Raw genomic sequence first — 19,099 nt, 5'->3', positions numbered from 1 at the left:
ATATATATATATATATATATCAGACTTTGGAAAGGTATTTGATACTGAGGGAGATCATCTCATATTGCATTTAAATTGCAGGAGAGCATTGTATACGAACATGTCTAAGTCGTCCACTCTTCCCCCCATCTGTTTACTAGATTAATTTAAGCTACATGAACAACCATAAAATATCCTAATTATTATAAAATAACTCGTCCGAGATATATTATAGATGCAAATATTGCCCCAAAGAATCACCCACAGTAAAGTTGCCTTTATTAATTTTGAGTTAAGTGTTGTGAATTAAGAGTTACAGTGCCAGCATGGCAAATACAACAGTACTTACAGATCAATTTTGGGACTAATAGCAAATCCCTTGTTACCTTGCCTTTTAAGTAAGCCTGAAATTTGTAAGTGTACATAACTAGCAGATTATTTGTAGTGTGCCAAATATATCTTCTCACGTCTGGAAGAGTTTGCAATGTATAACCAACATGCAGTAGCTTTTAGTATAAAGCCCACTCAGGGAAGTGCTACCATTTGGAATCTCGCCCTCATACCTTACGGGTGGGATCCAAAGGTTTCTCACTCTGCTACATGTATCGAGCGAGCCTCATATGAAACAAGTGACCGTTTGCGAATGGCGAAATTCCGAGAAGCCACCTCTTCCACATGAATTTTATTTACATTCCAATGAATTTTTGGTTTGGACCGCAAGGCATTTTACCTGGTCTCTTCTGAAAGTGATTGATTGTTTGACCTGCGGTGATGCAGCTAGTGGACACTAGTGAGAAACAAACCCCAATTTATCCTCCACAATCAGATTGAATTATATAATAATAATAATAGCCTTCTCTCCGCCTAATATCATGGCACTCTCCCTCAGCAGACCTGTCAAATCAGATTCCAATTATGGCATATAAAGGCTCGAGCATTAAGACAGTTCTGCTTAAAGCTTGCAAAAGAAGAAGAAAATGAGAGGTGCTTCATGTACCGATAAAAATTATACACAATTTACTTGGGATATTTTAATACATGTATTGATTTGTCTTGACGGTGAAGAGAAAAAAGGGTTTGGTGAAACAGTGCACATCACATTCAAAACGTGACTCAAGGCTGTGCAATTTACAGACTGAGGAACAAGAATGTACCTATGTAGTAGGTACGAGTGCCAATATCTGATTTCTAATAATTCCCATGCATTTCTGTATCTCTGCGTATATTGGAAGATTCTGTGAACAACAGGGCTGTAAACTTTTAACAGCAGAATCAAGTACCTGGGCAACAACAGCTGGTGGAAACTGTCGTTCTGTACACTTCTGTATTTTGTTTAGTGAAGATTGTTAGAACCAGAGATTACTAGTTATCAGCCCCTCCAGTACAATAACATAACCATGAATCCAGTAATATATGACTAATATCAAATCCATACATTATAACCAGAAGATATCACGAAGAGCAAGGACTTTAATAAGCAACTCATGTATCTCTTAAATTTTCACAATGCACTTTTTTGATCCTTTGTAAATCTGTTCTAAATATATAATATTTCACTTGTATTTGATGGGTAAATACAAAGCAAAAGGCCAAGAAAAAAAAAATTAGCATTTTACTGGGGAAGGAAATACCATTGGGCCCAAAGAATTGGCATATCCAAAATGTCTTTCGTCTCACAGCTATATATTTTTTAGGGGAAAAAATACGATCATTTGATACAGAAATTTGTACCAGTGATGTTGTAAGCAAAGTCTACAAGTGATGTCCTCAGACAAAGCATTCAAGTAAAGCAGATAAAATGAAGGGAATGTTTTTATAAAATGGTTGATAAGAGACACTGTGCAGGACGGTTTGAATATAGAAACACCACTAAACATAAGAAAGTTGCAGCATATTCAACTTTTTGGTTTGAAACTAATGGATTCAAGATAGTAAACTGAAATTGTTTTGATAAATGAGATCGTAAACAGAAAACTATGGAATATATGCTAGAAATTACCTGAATCATGAGCAAAGTAGCCACACAATGAACAATAAGTTCTGAAGGGATTTTCACTTCATTTTGGTTGGCCAATCTGTCTAAATTAGGATCAGGTGCATTATTAGTTGCGGATGAAACTGATGAACAGGCAGTCGACTGATCCTGAGATGCTAAAGTAACATGATTTGCATCTGCAGGAGCAGAAGCCCTCCCAACTAACATGCTAGAATCATCTACTGAAAGCTGATTATTTACAAAATCCATAGCCTCCTCAATCCTTTCCATGTTAACTCCCCCCTTTTTAAAGGATGAAACTGCCTGAAATCAAGAGGAAATTTTAGTCAGATAGAAGCACTGCACTGACAACCAGAGAACTGAAATGGCAAGCAAGATGGATTGACCTTGTAATCTAATGTATGCTGTCAGATCAAGTCTAAAAAAAGTTATAAAGAAAATACTTGATTTCCATTAAATCATCTAAAAACTATCTTTTGTGTATTTTGTTAAAAATTGTCTCAAATTCCTATTTTAACTTGGTTACCTATTTAGGTCTTCTTGGTGAAGAATGAAAATCTATTGTTTGTCAAATAAGTAATTTCATAATCCTGGTCAAAGAAGTAATTTTATAATCCTTGTCAACCAAAGAATAGGAGTTGGAGCCTTCTATATAGATTGTACTATAAAGGATTTTACGACTTTCGCCCAAGAGGTCCTCCCATATGGGGAGAGAAAGAAGACTCCTTGAAGTACATGAGTGGGTCTCTTTGAAAGTAGTTTGGTAGTTCTTTTGGAGTTGAAATATATTTGCGCGTGTTAGTTGAGAGATTGTCTATTGTTTGAGTAAGAGAGCACCACTGGACATATTTAGGGTTTTGGGCTTGTGACTGTCAATTTATGAGTTGGTATCGAGAGTTTGTTTTGTAAGTAATGGGATATAGATTATTTTGTGTTTGTGAGGGCTTTTGAGTGTGTTTGTGAGGCTTGGTTAAGTATGGTTGTATCCATGTTGTTGAGAGTATATTTTGGTTGGTGTTGCCTGTGGATGTAAGCACGGAAGTTGAATCATGTTAAACTTTGTGTCTTGTGTAGATGTTTTTATTTATTGTTCATGAGAATGCACGTATTGATGAAGTCATGGAAGATTAATATGCTATTACTTAGCAAATTCGCCTATTCAAGAATTATTATATTGGGTCCTCATTTGAAGTCCAATTGAAGTGAAGTTGTGTGGTTTTGATGGTCCAAGTATGAGGCATTTAGGGTTAAAACAGTTTTTAATATGGGATTTTATTTTATTATTTATGGTCAATTTTATATTCAAGGGAAAATTTGTAATTTCCGCAATTCCTGCAAATCAAGGGTATTTTGGAAATTTGCTTGAGTCTCGAATCTTCTAGGAGATCCTAAGTATCTTAGGTTTATTTTCTTTGGGTCCAAGTTATTATTTATTAGGCTAGTCAAACTAGTAGTCCTAATAGGCTAATACTACTAGGAGTCCTATTACTACTAGTACAAGAAAGAATCTTTAAATATATTGTGCTCTGTATTCAAAAGAGATGGAATCAGTTGATTAATATAATTGAGTGTACTGAGCAATAGGCACATTGGTTTTGTTGGTTCTTCCTCCTTTCTTCTTTTTCTAAAATTACTGTCCACGGATACTGTTCATACAGCACCTGAACAGCCCTAATTTCTCTCTAATTTTATTCTTTCCTAATCCTAAACCCACCACAACAGCACATAGACAAATTCCCCAATTGTCCTACATAGCTTATGCTGGTCCCAAATTCTAACAAACTGGTATAAGAAAATAAATTTTAACATATTTGTTGTCTCTAATTTGATAAATTTGGTTCTGCCAAGTATTACTCTTTAGGACATCAACAGAATATGTTTGCATTGAATTTCCCAATTTAGGATCAAGTATGCATGTCTCAAATTGTGATCAAAGAAAATGGGAACACCTTGATGCAATGAACATTTCAACAATGGAATTGGAACAATGCCATCAAGTGATCTGCTAGTAAGTTCTACAATTTGTGTGCAAATGCCAATGTTAAAGCATGACATTCCAACCATATGATGAAAAAGGACTCTTTTTTTGGATAGATGCATATGATGAAAAAGGAATAAACTGGAACAAATTGTAATAATCATAAAATTGATCCTAGGGACTACGTATAGCAAGTTACATGAATCACCAGTAATTGCAAAGGGCAACAGGACACGGACTATGTAAAATGAACTTTCCATACCTGCATAGCGACATCAACCATAGTTTTCGCTCTTTTTCTTGAACTTTCAACAATTTCAGAAACATGAGATCCAGATTCTTGGGCATGACCAGCAGAACATTCAAGAGAGCTCAATTGGCCACCAGGGTCACCTAAATTAGCCATGGACTTCAACAACAAATGTGGGGAGCTCTCTTGATATGTGTTGCGTTGCCTCAAGCAAAACAAAGCAGAAGAAACCTGGAAATGAAAGGTGATCTATTAGAAAATAGTGTGTGGAAAAATGAACTTGTATTATTGTATGTGTAAATTATATCAATAGCTTCTTTTATATACACAGGAAAGCACAAGAAAAGTACAAGAAAATACAACTGAAACTAACTAATTGAAGACTAAAAAACTAAGTTAACTAACTAATTACAAAAGCACAAGGAAATACAACTGAAACTAACTAATTGAAGACTAACAAACTAAGTTAACTAAGTAATTACAAAAGCATGTGGAAATTATAAAAGACGTGGAAATATGTATAGAAAAAATCTAAACTAATAATACAATCTCTAATATCACTCAAGTAGTTTCTGCATGGTCAAAGCAAAGTGGTGCAATGCGCTGGAAAACAAATTAAATACGAAAGTTGGTCAATAAAATATAGTGGAAAAATGAACTTGTATAATTGTGTGTAGATTATATCAATTGCTTCTCTTATATAAACAAGAAAAAGCACAAGAAAATTCAACTAAAACTAACTAACTGAAGACTAACAAACTAACTAATTACAAAAGCACGTGGAAATTATGAAAGCACGTGGAAAATATGTAGATAAAAATCTAAACTAAAAATTCAATCTCTAATCTAAAGATACAGTCTCTAATATCACTCAGGCAGTTGTTGCATGGTCAAGGCAAAGTAGTGGTAATACAATGGAAACAAAATTAAATATGAAAGTCGGTCAACAAAAATTCTTGCCTGCTCATTGACTTCATTTAACTGTAAGAGTACTGCAGCATATTGCTTCTTAAAAGATTCTGACTCCTTGAGAGAGTTATCCCCATCTTTTTGGTTATCAAAAACCGCATCATTCATACACCTCAGCTCAGCCAGTACAGCTTCCTACAAGTTTTAATATTATCTATCAGCTCACTTTTAACCACCAAGGCTAACTGGACTGCCATGAAATTTTAAGGGTAAAATATATTAACTATCCCTAAGGTTTGGGCTAATGCCGATCAGGTCTAAGACTTCTCAAAACTAACCAACTTGATCCCTAAAGACAACTAGGTCCCTAAACAGCTAAACTCCGTTACTTGTTCTATTCTCTCTCTCTCTCTCTCTCTCTCTCTCTCTCTCTCTCTCTCTCTCTATATATATATATATATATATATATTTCCTTTGGTTGTTAGGTTCGGATGATTTGGGTGTGGGTTTGAAAAATGGGATTTTAGGTACTACTGTTCGTAGATCTATGGGTTTAGTATTTTGATTTGGGTTTTGGGGTTTCCAGTAAATGATGCTTGAATGGATGTCTTCGAGTCTAGTGCTTGTGGTTTGGATTTAACTTTCGGTGGGTGTCCTTTCAGATTTACAGTGGCCATGTGGCTTGGGTGGCCGTGGCTTGCTAGATTTGGTTTGGTTTGCCGTGGGTTTTTGGATTGGTTTGATTTGGGTGGCTGTGAGCATGGGTCTGTGGTGTATTTCAAGAAATGTTTGATGTGGTTGGTGGATATGGGTAAGGGTTTGCAGTGGTGATGGGTTTGGTTTTGGGGTTGCTGGCAAACATCGTTTAAAACATTCAGTAGTTTTTTTTTTCTTTTGTTGCTGCACTGGGTCAGAGGTGGTGGCAGCCGTGGGTTGTTGTTGGTGTTTCTATTTTTGGGTGGGTAGAAAATAGAGAGAGAGAGAGAGAGAGTGAGTGAATTGATGCAAAACTGGCCATGGGCTTCATGTAGCAGTAATGGTTGTTTGATGGAGTCGCTGATGCTGGTGAAGGCTTGTGGATTTTACAGGTGGCCAGGTCCGGTGAGAGAGAGAGAGAGGGATGAGAAAGAAGAGAGGGAGAAGAGAATAAGTAATGGCGTTTAGCTGTTTAGGGTCAGGTTAGTCTTTAGGGACCAAATTGGATAGTTTTGAAACATTTTTGACTTAATTGGCATTAGCTCAAACCTCAAGGTAAGTTAATATATTTTACCCAATCTTTAAATACAATAATATCCAACAGGTAAAAAACATTTACAATGATGCAGAAATAGCAATTAAGAAGTAAAACCTTTTTGTCAAGAGTAAGAGTCAACTCAGAAAGAGCTAGTACATCAGCTTCCTTTGCTTGGATCTGAGCAAGAAGTAAAGGCTGAGAATTTGCTGCTTGTTGGGTATTAGCAATATCAGTAGGCCTTACTTTTCCTTGTAAGCTGGAACTTGGTGAACCACCCTGACAAAAAGCAGTTTCTGCTTAGTTAATAACACACTCACTTTGTTTCTAGATGATTTCCATATCAAATTCTTCTTAGCGTGTAAAATTTTAGTTGGGCTGTAGGTTCCAGCACTCAGAAAAAATACTGATAATAGAATTACTGTATGATTCACAGTTCCATAGGTATGACAACAGCCCAAATATCAGCAAAAAACATAACTTAAATTCCAGAATGTACTGAATTTTACCTGCTTTAATAAATTGCTGATGTGATGAGATGACGGGGAAATATAAGGACCATCTGTGCTCTCCAGATTCTCACTTGGGGCAAATTTAATCTTAAACTCGTTTAAGTTCTCAAATAATTTAACAGAAGCATTGTGCCTAGTTAGAGATGCAGGCATATTTTCCAATGGATTGAAAGGCATGCAATCAATATCCTGCGTTGGAAAACAGGTATTACACTGTGCCATCCTTAAAAAAATGATAAAAAGAATGCCAAACATTGAAATTTGCTGAAATTCAGAAAAATAGTTAATAGCAAATATCTTCAAATGTCAAACAAACCTGAGAAAAAAAAGACATGCATAGTCTCTCAAAGACATAATATTGCTACACAATACAATATTTAATCATAACCAAAATCAATGCAGCGCAGTTCAAAGCCATTAAAAACTAAAAACAAAATAATTCCACAATTGGCTTTTGGTACTTTATATAATTGTCAGGAGCTTAAAGGAAAAATCAAGCCAATCCATATTTGGCATCTGATTTTTACTATATGGACAAACAAATTCTTGCATTCTAAAGGTCACACGGTTGTGGAATGCCATGTTCAACTTCTGAGAAAATTGAACTCTAGATTTTGACTACAGCGATGCAATCAGAATTCATCTCATTAGGAGTTTACAAATAAATCCGAGAGGCTAGTCATCAACTCTATCGCCATGTTTCTACTACTATTGTAATGAGAACTGCAACCTATTACCACCTTATATCCAAAAGTTCACACAGGACATTTCTAAATTTAAAAAGACAATTGAATTTAAACAGAGCAGAGTTAGCCAACAAGTTGTAAAGGCATTATCAACATTAAATTTGAGTGGAACAGAAATTCGAAATTTGATATAAAATGCATGTAAAATTTTTATAAGGATATAGAACAATCAAACCAGACATGAGCTACAACTGATGCTATACTTAACAATAAGTTATGGCCATAAAACCAATTAAGAATACAAATTCCAATTGCTCAAACCCCCTTCCCACAGACATGGAGCAGCATCAACACAATAAATCCACCGATGAAAATTCCAGTAAAAATTTGTTCCCTCCTAGAAACTGATACAAGACATTTACAAGTGAGAAAGGCCGGAGTACAATATGCTGAATCAGTTATTCACAAATAGCTTAACAATCTGCTACAACTATAAACTCCCACTACTTAAGTGATCCTATGACATGAAGATTCCACATACATATTAAACATCTAACTTTAGTATTAAGAGGCAAAATAAAATTTCCAAAGAAAAATATACTTTCGTAGATTAAATACCAACACTCAACTTCTCCGATAATTTTCAGGAACTAACACAAGGTTAATAGAAAGGGGCATCAGAGGATATGTAAGGTAGCAATGCATTGTGTACGCGCCACCCCATTTGACATAGTTAAGTCAAATGAGAAACCAAATCACCCCATCAAATAACTTCTTAAAATTTCAAGAGGTAGATTATTATCTTCCTTTTCTTTTCTTTTTTTTTTTGATAAGTAAGAAAGATGTATATTCAAAAAACTACTTTATGCAAAGAAGCACAAAGCATATCAAAGATTACAAAAAAAGAGAGAAAAGCAAAAACAGAGGCATCTTCCTATTCACCTTTCTTATATCTGCAAAACAACACTACTTAATTGTGCCAATTTTTAAAGTCGAAACAGCCTTACATCACACAATATGTAAAACACAATAGAAAATTGTAATGGGAGGGAAGAAAAAGTACCAGGACAAATTCAACACCTAGTTCAGGCTGGTCAAACTGAATTCGACACCTACAATGGTCAACAGTTAATACACTTCCATTATGAATTTCTCTTGTCCTTGGATGCAGAGCAATAACACGTTGTCCAACTGATAAAGGACGAGCTAAATCAGTTGGAAGTCCTTCCCTGGTACCGGCACGAAGTTCAGCATAATGTCCTCTAACAGATTCCCGATACTGATTTAGCTTCTCTCTCTCTTCCTTCAGAAATTGCTGAGAAAATCGCCGGGGTCTACCCAGTGAGCTGCATCAAGAAGTAATTGTGATTGAAGCATTGGTAGCTGACACTTTATCAATCATGTGGGAAAGCACAGTATGAACTCAAATGAAGGTTAAGAATCAAAACCTCCTTATGACACCCCATTCAACACGGGTTAATCTTGGAACAAGACCCAATCCAACGTGATCCAAGTACTCCATGAACTCCCTTTTAGCAAACCATGGGTAATCTATTGCACTGTAGAACCACTCAAAAGTGCACCATCTCCGTGCTTGATCCGAAGATAGGCAATTAGAAAGCTTTTCCTGTTATACAAAAATAAATGAAACGTTAAAAAAATTTGAAGAAACTCAGTTTTATTGAAACATAAACAATGATATATATTTTACCTTAAGACTGAGTACTCTGTCGTGGGATGACAGAATCTGTATACTGGGATGGTCATTCAAAATATTTTCAGCAGACTTTGAATCATTCTGTATTACCGGTTTCTGTAGATCCACCTTCCTTCTACTCCTAGCTTTAGTTGGTAGGTTGACCTGGTCCGCTGATGAAACTTGTACAGTTGGTAGAGCTGAATCATTTCCTTCCCCTCTGAGATCAGTACTCAAAGATGTACGTTCTTTAGGTTTCACCACCCTTCCTTGTTTTGCTTGTGCGGAATTATGAGAAGAGCGTCTGCCTTTACTCACGGAGACCACTTCAGCAGTAGCCTACAACCAAGTGCAGGGTACTTAGATGCCAAGGGCTCCCAAGAATATGCACATGGAAGATGCAGGGAACAGAATTGTATTGCAATTACCATAAACCATACATGATAAAGTGAGACATACTAACTAATTTCAACTTAAGGTCTATACACCATAAAAAACTTGCAAACATATACATATATATATGTGTATATATATATATATATATATGTATATGTATATAACTTAGATACAGTTTCTTAGGTGCAGTACATTATTTTCACCAATTTAATCAAACACATGGATGCATTGATCACCAAATACAACAACAAAGCCTTAGTTCCAATATATATATATATATATATATATACACACTGTGGCCCACCGCCTAAAATTTTAAGGTGTTTAAAATAATGGTTCACGAAAATGATAACTGAGTCTCATTGTATACGAGGTCTTTCGGTTAAAAGTCTTGATGACTCCCATTTAGGTGATTCCTCAAGTTTCACATGCTCAAGGCCAACATTTATTTCGGTGGTAATTTAACAAGCCCAGACATGTTGTAGGGAGGGGTGCCAGTGGCCTGCTTTCTATAAATGTTGGCCTACTTCCTGATAGCTTAAGATGTTGGGACAGACACCAACAGGTTAGTTATTGAGTATGACATATGGACCAAAGCATGAATTCCTGAATTATGACCAAATAAAAGAATTGCAAGAAAGGATATCTACTTCAATCTGCTATGAACAGAGATTATGACATATAGTGCAGTTTTAACATTTGCCCTCCATTCTGAAATAAAATTTCAGACCAAACATAAGTCTGGTTCCCTTTTGAAGATAATAGCCATATTCCTTTATGAAGTAACTTGGTTGCAATTCAAACCCCAAAAGCAATTTATGTGATACCAATGCACATTAAAATTGTAGAAGCAGTACACTGTAAACTTCAGAATTGGTAATCTCACTCAACCAGTCATAAGCCATCAACCAAATGCATATATACACACACACACATATACTAAAGTGCAGGATCATCATGTTAGAAATTTGTTTTAAAGTTAGAATATTCAATATTTTTTTTAAAAAAAAAATCATGAAAACACTGTAACAGCTTCTGTTAACAACTTTCAGGGTGCAAAGAATTAGTAAATTACGCACCTCGATCTTTTTAGGTTCACTATGAGAATTGGTATGAGCTTCCTCTTCAAAAATCTGCAACGGACAAGGAACTTGCATATGGTCATTGCTTCATGCCAAGGCCCGATAAAAATTATATTACCAATTAAGAGAAATACAGGCAAACTGGTTTGAGTTAGTTTTATGTTTTCTTACTTTAAATGGCGAGGTTTTCTGCTTCCTTTTCCGTATTCCAGTATTGGACTGGTGAGCTTCCTCCTTTGTTTCAGGAATAGCACCAATGTTGTGAGTAAATCCTTTGCTCAATTTAGATGTCCTCAAAGCACTGACTTCGGCTTCTGGAATAGAATGATTCCCTTTCACTTTAGACTTGTCAAGCCTTTCTTCTTTGACCTGTGCAGATGACTCTTAACAGACAGAAAACCAAAGATGATCAGATCTTGAGTAAAATTACCTCCTAATACAGTATTTATTCAAAGCATTAGCAAAACCCAAAGGTTTACTGTTCCCATTCTCTGGCTGCAGAAATGGTAGAGAAAAGGAAAAACAATCAGCTATCAATCAAGCAATGCAAATTATACATCATCTTGGAAAATAGAATCTCCAGTGATATCAAGAATATTGAAAGGAGCATTAGGGAGACTTTGGACAAGTTTCATTATACAGATAGATTAGATGCTTTTCGTATCATGCTAAATTCAATATTAACATGAGAACTTACACACACCTGCTTGCAAACTGGTGAAAATCCCATGAGGAGAAGCAACTAATTAGGTAGTTAACCACAAGATACATTTTTAATGCCACAAATTGCATCTACTGGAGGAAAAAATATATCCTAGAGCATACTTTAGCCCCACCACTTTATAGAGAAGCAGTCATGTAATTGCATGCATAACAAAAAGCTTCCCTAAGATCAGATTATGTGATTGTCAACTTTGGAGATTACTAGTCAGATTAGGTTTTTGTTTTAAGTAATGATATTCCTTAAAAATTTCTATCTATTGACTATTCATAGCAATTTGTTATTATTGTTTTATTACTGAAACCAACTTCAGTAAAGTACCATATTGTCTAGCATTGAATATGTCAAAATATCAGATAACAATTGTTGCACACTTATATTCAGAAAATATCCAACTTTAACACATAATGAAGTGTATGCACCATAATCAAAGTTCAAAGATAACCAAAATGAAAGAGATGGCAGGCTAGATCAAGGAAGTACCTCATGTCATAGATTAGTTTTTGCATGACTTATTATTCAAAAATTATCTGTTGAAGGGCAGATTCTTACCAGTATCTGGCATCATCAAAGACAGATTTGCCAAAGTTTGCAGGGCATCAAATTCAGAGCCATCATCTGCATGAAGAGGAGAAATGAATAATAAAAGAATTAGAAACATGCTTCAACAAAATGGAGAGAAACAGGTCAAACTTAAAGGTCAACAAAATAAATAAATTTGTGGGGACCTAGGGAGGAGATAGGTTCGTAAATGATCAAGTTAAACAGATCTCATCCAGATATGCTATTAGTTTTAATAAGTTAATTAAACACCAGGTTAAAACCTGGGAAGAAAAATATGATGACTGCATCACATCAAAAAACTATCCTGTTGTAGAGATGAAATTACTTCAGGAGGGGAAAAAAAAGAGGGGGGGGGGGGGGGGAGGGGAGGTGGTAAACATACAAGTTACAACTACCAGAATCCTCATCCTAAAAAAAATTTCAAATGATGCTCTATCACATTCTTACCCACATAAAGCAAAAAACTAAAACCAAGGAAAATATGCATGAAGCTTGGTCATTTCAGTTCAGTTCAAAGGTCTGTAAAGTTCATGACAAGCCATTTATGCTCAATATTCTCTCTCTCTCTCTCTCTCTCTCTCTCTCTCTCTCTCTTTTCATAAAATATGTATTTAGGAAAGAATTAAGATTTTGGAGGTTAACTTGTTCTCTTATAAAAAATAAAACCAGCTTCCATCTCCTTAATAAAACAAAGGCAATAACCTGCAAAGATCTTTATAGGAGAAAAAGTATAGTCCCCACATAGAATTCAATGAATAAAAGCATACGGAGATCTTATTGTAGAGGAAAAGAGTAGAAAACAAGAACAATAATATTAATATAAATAAAATCTTGGTTTAAGAAAAAATTATAATATACCTCCTCCAAACAGAACTTTCTTACTTCTCTTCCTCAGACCCTTAAAAGGGGACCTAACAACCTCACTTTCAAGCTTTCCTTTGACAGCACCCGGTTTTTGTCCCTCCTCTGTCCCACTACATGCTTCTTTTATGTCATCCACATCATTGTTTATGCTTTCTTCAACTTCTGGCTTCTTTACATGGTACCTCTTCACCTTCTGTTGACCTACAGTACCAGCACGTTCTCTACCCCTTAAAAACCCTCTATCTCTAGCATAATCTCCATTATCAGCTTCAGTGCTTCCTAAGCTTAATTCACAACCACCCTCATCCACCTGGCTACCACGAAGCTTGGTACAGGTTGTTTCTGATTCAGCATGCTGATTAGCAAAAAGGGTCACAATTGATTAACCAATTATCTTAAAGTAACTTAACAGAAAGTAACAGAAACTGTTAGATAAAATGTTTACTTACCATCCTTTCACCATTCTTAACAGGTGATGGCCTGGCGCCCTTTGCTTTTCTGTTAGGTGTTCGAGAGAGTTGGGGAGAACCACCTCTTTGTGAAGCCTCTGTCAACACTAATGCAATCTCATGAGCAACATCATCATCTTTGGAATCCACCTTTTGCTTTGAACCTTGCCTAGCTGGTGAAAAATACTTCTCTGCATTATCTTTATCGTAATACGAAACTGGGACACGAGGTGTCCTTTTTCCAACAGCATGGGGCTTAATCCCTAAGAGAAATTTCAAAACAACATCAACAAAGAACTCAGGAAAACTAAAATAGTGTAAAAATGACTCCCCCCACTCCCCCTCTTTCTCTCCCCCAAAAAAATAAGAGTATTTTTCTCCCAAAGACAAATTGTAAAAAATAAGCAACAAGATATCATAAGAATCAACATTTTGGCACAGATTCCACGTTCCCATGAGGCATGGAAGGCATCGTTTCAATTCCTAGATTAAATTTAAAACACCTAGGGCCAAACTACCTATACAGAGAGAGAGAGAGAGAGAGAGAGAGAGAGAGAGAGCAAGCAAAATCTTTTTTCCCACCAGAACGCCTCTTCTTCAATAATGATAGGCAGCCATAACTTGATGCAACTGACTGGGACCGTGAAACATCAGGAAAATTCCCATCCAATCCTTTGGAGGTGTTATTCTGGGTTTTAACCCGTGCACGCTTTTGAGGCTTCCGAGATGCTTCTGCACCCTCATTGCTTTCTTGTTCACTATCACTTCCTCCCTGACAGCCCACAAAACATTTAATTTAGTCCCAACAGTACAAATCCCCGCAAGCTGGTTGCACTTTCTAGATGCAGATGAACATAATAGATAAGTCAACATATACATTCAAACTCAAATACGAGGTACACAAACCACCAACTAATGCATCATAAATATAGGAGGGACACAACAACCAGATATTGAAATTTTATTATTTTGAAGTTTTTTTTTAATTGACAAGTTACACACACCAACTAGGTCCCGAACCTATGACCCGACTCACCTTCCATGATATTCCTGTAGGAGTAAATACCATGATTACCATCTGAGCTAGAGCTCATTGGCATTTTATTATTTTGAATTTTACTTTAAGCAAATAACAATACCAGGAAGTTTTTCTTAGTTAGATACGATTACAAAAAAAAAAAAAAAAAAAAACACTCCTTCAGATCATACAAGCTTAGAATTTTACAAGTCAAACCAAATTCCAAGTAATTCTTAATCCAGAAAATTTTACAACCAGCCAATGCCCAAATCACCAATTCTATATTCTAGCATCTGCATCCTTGATGATCCTGATTTAAGCTGCAAAAAATTAACAAAATTGACAGCTACCACTGTAGAAAATTATAGTGATATGGCAAGAGACAAGATCCCACAGATGGGTAAAGGTACCCCTCTTGAACAGGAAAACTAGGGTAGGTAAAGAATGAAGAAAACCAAACCCTTTCCCATGAAAAGTAATAGTGAACCACCGCACTATTACCATAGGGATATTTTGGCATTGAGTCAGGTTTTTTGTTTCTGTTTCTCAATTTTTCATCACAAAAATTAAGGTTTCCTTTCCTCTTGCAGGATTTGTAAAGAGGATAAAACAAAAGGATCATAATTCACAAATATTGAAGGCAAAATCAATTGGAGCACCAGCTGCATAATATTTCCAAAAAAGAAAGATCCATGTGAAAGTCTACAAAACTGGTTTAAAACTGAAATCCACTCTCACCAGTACACAGTAGTGATCAGTCATCATAGCTATTAGTCCAACCACAGAAGCAGTACCCTCTGGCAGAGATAAGTAGGCCTGAAAACAGAGCACAAACCAAAATCACCACAAAATTTTTTTTAAAGCCAGGCAAACCAAAATTCTCCTTAGAGTGTCCCATAATGTGCAAAAAGATCAAACTCTGGCAACCCAAAAAAAATTAAAAAATAATGGCGGCATCACTTAGAAACAGCAAAACTTCAAATTTACAGAAAAAACATAAATCAATAGAAGCAACCCTATTGATGCGATAAGAAGTATTTTGTTAATCATTATAAGCATTAAAACATGAAATATGACAACAAAATCACGGATACTTAGCATCACAAAATAAATAATGAAATAAAGATAAGTTACTGGGTAGATTCAAGTAATTGAAAACCATGAGCACCTTATTCATACTGTAAAGGGCCTCTACCATATCTGCAGATCGGTTGCGCACTGCAGCAGCCACCTAAAGAAACCAGATCATACAGGAACCAGATTTATAAGCATATACTAAGATGGACATGACTCCAACTACGCATTAAAGTAGAATAATCCAAATTCTCAAGCATGAAGTTGCAAGCTTGATCCCACAAAATTTATTGGAGAGTCCAAGAAACAGTTTGTGGTGAAGGCCAAAAAGCTACATCCAGGTAACAGCACTTATTGTAACCTATATCTAATAAGAATACTATATTGTAGTTATGAAGTTTGTACTGACCTTCTTCCAATCTTTTCCAAACTTACGATATGCAGCATAAAAGCGCTCAAGCTCTTCCTTGCTCCATTGAGCTCCTAACATGTCGGACAACTTCCTCTTCTACACATGATAGGAAGACGTAATGAATTAAAAAAGGCATCCAACTTTTCACAAGTTGCATCTTACCAGTTTCAGTTATATCAATATGATATCAAGATACTATACTATTGTTAGCATAATAATACTGGGGCAGGTTCACATACAATAGCAGTTTTAGAACATGATTACCTTCTGAACAAAGCCAGGACTGCCCCGCTGCCTACTTTTGTTAGCATTTTCTCCGTCCTTACTAGATGCAACCTCATTAATATAAGAAAACCGCTTATTGACACTTCTTGATTTTCTTGATGGGGCCATGAGTAACTTCCTCAGTTGTCTGTATCATATTGTAATATGAAGAAGCAAAGCATGAGTTACCAAAGCAATATCCTTGATGAAAAGAAAAGCTTATAAAGTTAACACAGTGTTTTAACAATCACTACCCCCACCCCTTTTCCATTTATTAAAAATAAATAAAAAATCTGTGTTCACCAGATTTGTCTACATTTTTAACTCCCACCACCCATGTCCCCCTAATGGGTGGGTTGGGGGGGGGGGGGGGGGGGAATCTGAAAATGGCAGTTTGCTCAAATGTATTGGCCAAGAATAAAATCATATTTGAATTGGCTAACAATAAACGGCTGGAAAATGATACTATTCTACCACCATACCACTGTTGCATCTTGTTGTAAAAATTGAATTGTCAAAAAAATATTTGAAAAAAGATAATTTGGTTCTTCAACTCAACAACAACAACAACAACAACCAAGCCATAGTCCCAAAATTTTGGCATCATATACGGACTCTCAACAGACTAGTTAGGTTCAAAAACATGTATTATTTTTCACTATTTTATTATATCCAAATTCATACCCTCTATTACTCTCTTAATTGACATGTCCTTTTTACTACTTCCATTAATGTTTTTTTGGTCTTCTTCTACATTTTTTTTTGTTCCCTCAAATTGATTCAACTCACACTTTCTCATTGGTGCATTAATAGTTCTCCTCTAAATATGAACAAACCATCTCAAACGACTCTCCCTCATCTTTTGTCATTAATAAAGACCACCTTTATCTTTAAGAGAATATCTTCATTTCAAATCCTATCTTTCTTTATATTTACACTTATCAATCTTAACATTCTCATTTTCGCAACACCTCAACATTTTATGAATATGTTTCTTCTTAACAACTCAACATTTAGTACCATAAAGCACCGTTGATGCTTTTCAACCTCTCTATTTTTAAGAATTATTGATTAAAGATATCAAAAACTCACTATTTGGTATCTCTTGAACATCAAGTCTTACAGGCCTGCCATCTATATGCTAATGCCGAACTACAATAATCTCTAATAAGCTACAAAAGTAATTTCACATCTGCCAACATCCTCATAAATTTTAGATTAGCAACAAGAAGGAAAAGAACATTAATGCTTTTTTTGCTAATCAAAGCTAGGAAAAGAATGGAAATATTGCAAAGTTTCTTTATCCAAGATTTACAAACTGATTCAACAAAGGACAAATTTAAAATTGTTTTCTTCTTTATCTTACTTTTAAGTGTCATAGAAATCCTATGTAAGGTAATGAATCCTAAGAAATGGCTCAAATTCTTGGGCAATACCTTAATGTAGCAACAGCAAAGCAATACCATCAATCAAAACACATCTATGTTATAAACGTGAAGAGAAGTGTAAGCAAACAATTAATGCTAAAGAGCAATTAATTGAGGTTCAGAAAATGTAGGAAAGAAAAGTTTTTGACTCAGCAAAACCCATATCAAAATATTTGACTTAGTTGATATAATATATATACACACACACACACTCAAGTATACAACCTTGTCTTTCCCTCATTTTCCTAGGGAACCAAACTGCTGGTCCACACTAACAATTTGCAAGAATAACAAGCAACGAAAAGTGGGTCTGTTCAACACAATGTTTAGAGCAAACAGGTGTTACTCCATACCATCGGATCCCCAGATTGCTAGTTTTTCCTCAATTTCTGCTCTCACTTAAATACCCCTCTTATACAAGCATTTCAGAGCCAAATCTACCAAAATTCAAATCCATAGCACCCTCCACTAACTCAGGAGTAAATAACCTAACACAAGCACTGCAGGCATAACCTTAGCACGTGACAGGGTTTTACAAAAACCCACTTGCCAAATCAAGATCAGCAAATGCATCGCATACCCTTCAAGTAGCAAATTAGATTTCTGAGTTCACTCATCGGATCAGAGAAAAAAAATCCTCCACCTATTCAGCTAACGGAAAGTCATCCTTCACATTTTACAAGCTGAAACAATAATAAGCACAACAATCTATCTCTTTACGCTATTTTCCTCAACTCAGTCTCAGATTTCCCGCCAACCAAACAGAAAGGACGAGAGGAAAAAAGTTCAGATTCCACAACTGTATTCACACCAATCAAAATTCAAACAGCTTCAGAACAAGAAAAGGAAAAGAGCAAAAAACAGCAAAATCAACGATCCGAAACCGTTTGGTTGCTGAGAAAACAAATAGCGAGAAAAGTAAACAAAATCCACAATTCCGAAATCAAAATTCAAAATTCAAAAAAAAAAGAAAGAAAGAAATACTCACTGAACTTACAGCAGCAAAACACAACTACATCATAATTCAAACACTTCGATTTGATCTCATTCCAAACCCTCAGTTTTCTCAGAAACCAAACAATTACGAAAACGAAAAAAAAAAAAACCGGTTCGGAATTTCGAAATTGTTTGAGCAATTAACCCTAGAAAGTGAGAAATTCAGCAACAAGAAAAATGCGCACTCACCGATCAAATCGTGTGCCGCTACGAACAAAGCGTTAAACAGCGACAGAAGAGAACAGAGCCACTGTCTGATCGAGAACGCGAAGCACAGCACCAAGTGAAGAAGACGAAGACGAAGATGAAGATGAGGAAGAAGAAGAGAAATGGGAATGAGAATTTGAGGGCATAACCGCGAAACTTTAAAGTGATAATAATAGACCCGGAATGAGAGAGAGTTTTTGTAATTACAATTTTCTCTCTCTCATCAGTCTCAGATTTTTGTGTTTTTTTAAATTTCGTTTGGTTTTGGAGTTTGATTTTGATTTTTTGGGTTTTTGGGTGTGAGAGCTCCTTCGGTGGTTTTCCCTGGTCTATCGCATCATGAACCGTACACGTGGAATTTATGAGAATTGTGGAAGATCGTACGTGC

At 35.7% G+C, this 19,099-nt stretch overlaps 1 protein-coding gene across 1 annotated transcript; it reads right to left on the bottom strand.

The window, feature by feature from the left end:
• Positions 1 to 223: 223 nt before the first annotated feature.
• Positions 224 to 18,882, bottom strand: LOC142624580 (protein ALWAYS EARLY 3). Its single transcript, XM_075798191.1, has 21 exons — positions 18,694 to 18,882; positions 16,082 to 16,229; positions 15,815 to 15,913; positions 15,500 to 15,562; positions 15,070 to 15,147; positions 13,896 to 14,085; positions 13,314 to 13,576; positions 12,859 to 13,219; positions 11,989 to 12,054; positions 10,887 to 11,098; positions 10,713 to 10,766; positions 9,253 to 9,576; positions 8,990 to 9,168; positions 8,605 to 8,887; positions 6,853 to 7,044; positions 6,461 to 6,622; positions 5,164 to 5,307; positions 4,216 to 4,434; positions 1,979 to 2,278; positions 1,134 to 1,301; positions 224 to 873 (listed from the first exon to the last, which is right to left on the bottom strand). The coding sequence occupies exons 2-20, from the start codon at positions 16,208 to 16,210 to the stop codon at positions 1,134 to 1,136; spliced, it is 3,486 nt and encodes a 1,161-aa protein (XP_075654306.1). The 5' UTR covers positions 16,211 to 16,229; positions 18,694 to 18,882; the 3' UTR covers positions 224 to 873.
• Positions 18,883 to 19,099: the final 217 nt, after the last annotated feature.

Source organism: Castanea sativa, chromosome 2 (genome assembly GCF_040712315.1).
Source record: "Castanea sativa cultivar Marrone di Chiusa Pesio chromosome 2, ASM4071231v1".
Classification (NCBI taxonomy): Eukaryota; Viridiplantae; Streptophyta; class Magnoliopsida; order Fagales; family Fagaceae; genus Castanea; species Castanea sativa.
The sequence above is the reverse complement of the archived record's forward strand: the minus strand, read 5'-3'. Positions and strand labels throughout refer to the sequence as shown.